The sequence below is a fragment of the Stigmatopora nigra genome, chromosome 3 (assembly GCF_051989575.1).
Source record: "Stigmatopora nigra isolate UIUO_SnigA chromosome 3, RoL_Snig_1.1, whole genome shotgun sequence".
NCBI lineage: Eukaryota > Metazoa > Chordata > Actinopteri > Syngnathiformes > Syngnathidae > Stigmatopora > Stigmatopora nigra.
The window spans coordinates 15,656,111-15,663,610 of record NC_135510.1 but is presented as its reverse complement, the minus strand read 5'-3'; the positions used below and the strand labels follow the sequence as shown (position 1 = coordinate 15,663,610).

The window sequence follows — 7,500 nt, the reverse complement described above, 5'->3', positions numbered from 1 at the left end:
GCTGTTTCGAGCACGAGGCGGGGGACACCGTGAATTGTTGGCCAGCCAACTGCAGGGCACACGGTGACAAACAACCATTCGTTATCACACTCATATCAAGGGGCAATTTAGAGTGTTGAAACAGCCTGCCTTGCATGTTTTTGGAATGTGGGAGGAACCCGGAGAGAAAATGCAAACTCCACACAGGAGGGCCGACCTGGGATCGAGCCCAGAACTGTGAGGCCAACACCCTAACCACTCCTCTGCTGGGTCTCCTTGCATAAAACTATGAAAATAAAAAAGAATCGTGATGCGTTGCTTAACTGATGATCCATTTAGGGATCCAAGTTAAATCACACTGAGGAATTCCACACTCATTATACATTTATTACCACTCGATGTGAAGGATCTAATTCCATGGCTCTATCAGTCGTTGGGCTAGTAGCAAATATGTTGGCGTATAGTGCTCTGTTTTTATTAATATCTAATTATTTAAATGAACTGATCATCCACTGCAAGTATGGAGGAGAACTACTGACATTGTTAAAAGTAAGTTTTGAGATCCTTTATTGTAATTAAAATTTAATTTTTAAAAACTTGCCTATTGAATTATTAAGACTGAGTTATAAATTGCTCACAACAGAAACATTGAAAACATTCATTTATGCAATGCCTAATAATAAATATTGCCTTTCTAAAGAAAGCTTTATGTTGAGTACTCCTCTCCCATTGTCTATCCTTTGAATAACAAAATAATACAATCTACAGTTTTGAAGACTGGCAGGTCTTAAAAAAGGAGATCTGCCTTTGTTAAACATTATCTGTGTTCACCTAACTCCACCCTGCTTCTTGTTTATCTATCTTGACATTAAATGAATATATGTGTATTGAGGTAGAGAACATTGTGTATGACAAAGAACTCTCTCTAATTGAGTTTGCATCTGAATTGGTCATGGATGGCGCCTTTGTTCTGCCGGGGAAGTAAATGTGATGTGCAGCTCTGGACGTGGATATCAATGCCCGTGTCTGTGTTGTACTGTGTTAGCATCATTTTTAAAAATCTGCGTGACCTACCTACATTATATACAGTAAAACATTGTAAGCTGAGATCACCTTCAGTAACCATTCCATGTAGGTCCTATACAATAAGAGTGAATTGTTAATGTACTTGTGTATATACGCCTCACTTTTCCAAGCCTTTAGGATCCTGTATGGGGCTGCACCTTATGCTTATAGTTGTCATGTTTTCGTCTCGCTAAAGGTCATGCTGCTTTGAAGCAGCGGTAAAGAATAATTGAACTTTTGTTTTGCTCCTAGCCCTCGCCTAGAAGTGTTTTGTCAATCGGTGTAGTAAATATATTATAGAGCATTTACAAGTCATATTGCACATATCTCTGAAAAACATCTAAAATAGATGTCGTTACGATTCTTTTCTTGTTTGCTTATCGTACAGTCCGCGATTATGGTAAATATTAGCTCCCATTCTTCAATAATTCTCTCAGAAGTGAATCTTTGGTGAATATTAAATACCTAACGAACTTCAATCTGAAAGAAAAGGAACCATGGTAAACAGTAGGACGTGAAAGGATGTGCATGCCAATCACTTTATTGGAAAAGAATGAAATTAAAACATCTAATTGCATTTCTGAATGCAGCAATATACTCAGGAAGCTGTTTGAAAGGATCCTGGTGAGCATATTCCACAGACTTGTCTAACTCATTGTAGTTCATGAGCCACATGCAGCCTAATTTGTTGTCTAGTGAGCCAGACCGGTAAAGTCATTGCATAATGAATATGAATAAGAGAGTGTTCTCCTCTTCCTTATTATGCAAATCAATACACGGACAATATGAGAATCTTAATATTTAGTGGCCCATTTAATTAAACATTAAGGTTAACATCAGATTCCTTAAGAGAGGGGTAGGCAAACCGGTTCTCGAGGGCCACTGTGAGTGCAGGTTTTTGGTCCAACCGATCCTTCTGAAACAAGAAGCACCTGACTGCAATCCACTGATTGCACTTCTAAGATACCAGATTGGTGGAAAGGTTTCCTCAAATAGGTTGGAACCAAAACCCACATTCACTGTGGCCCTTTCTGGAATAGTTTGCCCATCCCTGCCTAAAGATAAAATATCTTCAATTTGCATTCTGCATGTGTTTTCTAATTGATTGCAGAAAAGTTACCAGATTAATTAATACAATTCAGCCTTCAAGGATTGATAGATGCTGGTTACTAATACATGTCTACCAAGTTTCAAGATGACTGGCTCACCAATGACAGAGGAGTATTACTTCAAATGGTGTCCATAAGAACAACAACAACCTGAGTGGTGACTTATTTTTGGCCTGAAAAAATGTGCTGTATGTAAATAAGGATCACTACATACATAGAAAAAACCGAAGAAACCACTTAACTGTCACTGCATCAATATGTAAATCATGTTGGTGCACTTGTTTTTTAATTGATATTTAGATCTATTGTTCCTTAGTTACTAAACATGATTAAATATCCTGTAATCTACCCATCCCTTGTTCCCTTCCCACAGCCATGGCCAACTTCCATGTCCAACCAGAGCCAGTGCATGCTGAGGAGTCTGGTGTGGCCAGATTCCAGTGCCAAATCCGTGGTTTGCCAGAGCCTGTTATCAGCTGGGAAAAAGACGGACGAGCTGTGGACACAAAGAACAAGAGGTACGAGGCTCCCTCTGGGTTGGACAAATCAAATCTTTAGTATCTGTGGAGTATAATGTTTACTGCTTATATCTGTACCCTCACCATACAGAATAGTAACCTACAAGGAGGGGACTTGATCAATTGACAATTTGCGGGTTGTATAAACTTCCTCCTGCCAATCTCCATCCCAATGCCTTTGTTAACGGAAAACTCAAAGCAATAATCGTGTCAAAATTCAAGCTCACACCATCTGTAGGATACACTCTAGACCAGGGATTCTCAATACGTCGATTGTGAGCTATCAGTCGATCGCTAAGGTGGTATTGGTAGATCGCATGACAGTAAGATTTGATCCAACGATTGGATTTGTAGTAATATTTTATATGGGATTTGAGCTGGAAAACAGCACCATCGCGAGTCCAAGGACGATTGCTATCTGCCTTCATTATTTTGGGAGCTGCTGGCATGTGTGCACCATCAGCATATATAACTGCTGAGCTTTGTCAGGGGTCCGGAAAAAAATGGGTAGATCCCGCAAAGTTGGCTCCTTGAAATGTAGATCTTTGAATAAAAAAGGTTGAGTACCCCTTCTCTAGGCAACTGATTCGTAGGAATCAAGAAGGGGTATGGGGATTGTTTTTCATTACCAAAAACAGTAACCCCGTTTGAATTTCAAAAATTTACAGATAAAACTCAAGATCTAAGTTTTATTTTTTTTGGTGAATCGGTTTTCCTTCTGCCGTTCCTTCTGCTTTTCAGACTTAAGAATGTTCTTGTTTCCCCAAATGAGTTTTACAAAATCTATTGTAAAGCGTTTGGAACACAAACCTAAAATATTATGACACAGGTGTTTGTATTTGTTGATTTCTTTGGTTTTGGCAGGTGTTCTGCATGCATATATTTAGTTCTAGAACTATAAATCAATGTTAGTTGCCATTTCAGAAAAGTTGGGCTGTGCATGACCTCGAAGTGTGGTACTTAGAATGTAAGCCTATTATGACAAAATAATTAACGTCTCATTTTCTCTTTTAGGTACACTCTTCTCCCTAGGGGTGTTTTGCAGATTACAGGGTTGCGTGAGGAAGACAGTGGAAAGTTCTGCTGTGTGGCTCATAACAGTGCAGGAGTGAAACACAGTACAGAGGCCATCCTTTCTGTTTCAGGTTGTTACATTTGTCACAACTTTAACCTCCATCATAACCAATCTGACTTTTTTTTATTGTGGAACACATTGTTGACAATCTTAACTGGATATTCAGGCATCTGTGTTCTGTCGACGCTTCCGTTTATTACACCATGATTTCCCAAATCTATGGTTTATCTAGTAAATCATATTATCAAATACTGGGTATTGATCGAAGGCACTCTTAAGAAATCATATTAAAACATGTCATCCATCAATCTTATTTCTCTCCTAAATGCCCTTTCTTTTCCCCAGGCTCCCAGTCATCTGTTTACAAGGAACCAATGATCCTAGTCGGTCCAGAAAATCTCACTCTCACTGTTCACCAGACTGCCATTTTGGAGTGCGTTGCCACAGGATACCCTCGCCCCATTGTTTCATGGAGTAGGCTAGGTAATGTAAAAACTTGCTGATTAATTTTAATCCCTTTTTTTTGGTTACCTAATTTGTTTGTTTTTTGTTTTCTTAAAAATACAACCCATTAATGTGCAGTCTTACATGAGATAGTATGTGAGATTTTTATAAGTCCATTTGTATTTTTACCCCCACAGCTTTAATTTGTTATGTTGTCTGAACCATTTGCATACATGAACTGTGTATATGTTGTGTTGATGTGATACAATAGGACCACAGAAGACCTGCAGGATAAACATAAACATGGTTTGATAAGCACATGCTTTCATGAAGCTCAGTGGAAATGCACATCCTGCTGAATAATTACTTTGTAGGCCTGAGACAGACGCAATTAAGTTCCTTCTCCCTTGATGCACATTTTAATTCTTGACGATTTTTCAAATCTGCCTTAATTCATTTATCAATGTAGCATCCGTTTTCCCTCTCAATTATCAAAACTGATTTGCTGCTCCAAATATAAACTGTTGGCCTTCCTCTCAAGGGTTGAAACATAATCAAATATGACAGTTCAATTTTACACAATGTTTCTTGAATGAAAATGATAGCATGATAGGATTTGTACATATTACAGGAAATTAGGAAGGTGAGGTAGGATGCATAATGAATCTCATAGTTTCACATCACCCATTGGTTAATTCTTGGAGTTTGTTTGGCGTCATTCATCAAGCTCTGCACCACACCCTGTGAGCTACAGTTTTTTTTTTTTTCGGACACTAACTTAATTAGTTCCTGGCTAAGGGAATGCAAGAGAAAGACAGTAAAGGGGCAAAAAGAACAAAAGTGCCCCTGTTTAAATAAACCTAGAGTGGTACTTCTCAGTCCAGTAGGAAGTTAATGATGATGGAAACATACAATAAACACACTACAATACAAGGCATTGAGCACTGATCCCCCAGTAGAGCTAATGTCACTATTTAAGTCAGCTCTTTTTTCTTCTATTGGCCTAAAAGTGTAAAACAACACCGCAAATAAAAAAACACAGTGTCAAATAATGAAAAGATATTCAAAAACAGAATACAATGACAACAAAAAACCTTATAGGGAAATTTAAAAATGAAAAAAAAATCACAAAATATCGAAAACAACTGCTGTAGATGAAAAAATTTAACCCAGAAACAATGGCAAATCAATAAAAAAATGCAAATCATAAGACACAATAACAAAACAAAAGAAATGGGAATCAAAAACAGAACAATAAACTGCAAATGACAAATGTCAAATTGAAAAACACTCAACTAAGTAACATTTAAAGTTTGTCTTGTATTGTATTGATTTGTGGAATACCTCATCTTTATTTATCATGACGCTCAACCAATTCTTTGTTACACATTCTCATTTTAGATGGTCGCCCGATCGGAGTGGAGGGTATCCAAGTGCTCGGCACAGGAAACTTGATGATTTCTGATGTTGGCGTGCAGCACTCAGGAGTATATGTATGTGCTGCCAATAAGCCAGGGACCCGTGTTCGAAGGACAGCTCAGGGACTTCTAGTGGTCCAAGGTAAGATGGAAGAGACCATACTCTAAATAACCAGGGTCTCTAAAAAATCATCATTTGACAACAATATTATCTTGTCTCAGAATAACAACCAACAAATATTTTACTGAGTCAGTCAGGGCTAAAGCCATGTTTTTCATGTAAGCCACATTGTCTATTTGTCCACATTTTTCTCTGTCCATTCCTGCTAATTTTGCACAAAAAAAGTTTTTTATAGGCTGGAGAGCATTCAATGTTCTTCACGCAAGTTTAGTGTATTTCTATTGTGTTTATTTTTTATTTTTTTTATATATACATCAGGGTTTCCTGACCGTTTTTTTTTTCGCATTGTAAAAATTACAAGACACACCACCACCTGAAAACCACCTAATTCAAACTCTGTCACCTATATTTCAATAAAAAGTCATTCTCATCAAACAGGAATGAAAGGAACACATAAAAAGTATTTCAATATCTAATTTTTCACACCAACCTTACATCCACGCAATGGAAAATAACCAATCTACTGTAATTTGAGAGCTATATTTTCGGTCAAGGCCAATGGCGTCTGGCCGTAATGTCACCCGGAGCTTGCATGTTTGCACATTTCTGAGACATTCCACCTTCAGCTCCGCTGCCATGAGGCTCCTGGAGTCTGATGAGCGACCTCTATTTTCGCTTTAGTCGTCTTTATGGCGTCCGCCATAACATTGCCTTGGGCTCGCATTTCTAAAAAAAAAAAAATCCACCCTCACCGATAGTCTTCGCTGTCCAATTTGCCAAGCAAGATCTACTTTCAAATAAGCGCCATGTTGAAAGGTCTCACGGGGCTCGCATTTCTGATAAAAATCCACCCTCACATAGGCTCAGAAAGCTCGATTTTTGGATACAAATGATGGCCAATGCCTGGCATTTTTTCCCTGGGTGCTGAGTTGGGAATGACAGACCCCCTCTTCCGCCATTTTCTTAGTGGCAAGCGGAAGACAGGGGAGTGGCTTCCACTTAGGAGTTTCAGCGTGGATTTTCACATTTTTATGATTTTTAGGGTAAAAATCCACAAGCCGAAAAGTGAAGGATCACAGTACTTTATTTAACTGGGTTTCATTATTAATATTCATACACCGGCATATAGATTATTAAGTGATTTTAACATCCTTTTTCCAATTCTACATACCATTAAAAAAAAATTATAAACGTAATTTAAAGGATGTTCATGGCATCGTTGAGTGCAAGGGAAACAAAACTATTGTTTGTATCAGAGAACTGCGACTCAAATAGGCATGGAATTTAGTAGACTCTTACAGTAATGTTGTTTAATCCGGAAAACATTTTTATTTGATGGAATTGTCATTCCCATTTTAGCCACCAAGTTAATTGTGACAAGGTTAAAGATAAGTGTAGATTTGACCTTGACAATGAGAACAAATGTGTGCATCCTTGTGTATAACATGTCCCCAAGCGAGAAACATCTTTCATTCTCTGTTCTTGCATTGATTAAAGTGGACCACACTTTGCTTTAGCAGTATTGATCGTAGTCAATACTTCATTTTATCTTCCTGTCACGTCAAAGATGAGCATCTTATCCTTACAGGGGAAAAAGCAAATGTTAATTATCTGCCATGTCTGTGTTTTTGTTATTGGTTTTTGTCAAGGAAAAATTGACTGAGAAGTCCAAATCTATCAAGATCAGAATATTTCTGGTTTTTATTATGTTTTATTCGCTGGATAGTTGTGAAACATTATATGTGTATTCTTTCATATTATAGTATCAATG

The 7,500-nt window shown here is 37.8% G+C and overlaps 1 protein-coding gene across 3 annotated transcripts in view; it reads left to right on the top strand.

Annotated features, from left to right (window-relative positions):
- The window catches only part of igdcc3 (immunoglobulin superfamily, DCC subclass, member 3), a 57,635-nt gene that overhangs the window by 35,426 nt on the left and 14,709 nt on the right, over positions 1 to 7,500 (top strand). For all 3 annotated transcript variants that reach the window (XM_077713693.1, XM_077713692.1, XM_077713694.1), the window contains exons 3-6: positions 2,527 to 2,671; positions 3,686 to 3,816; positions 4,092 to 4,229; positions 5,592 to 5,750. In XM_077713693.1, the coding sequence (XP_077569819.1) occupies positions 2,527 to 2,671; positions 3,686 to 3,816; positions 4,092 to 4,229; positions 5,592 to 5,750 (573 nt within the window). The remainder of the gene's footprint in view (positions 1 to 2,526; positions 2,672 to 3,685; positions 3,817 to 4,091; positions 4,230 to 5,591; positions 5,751 to 7,500) is intronic.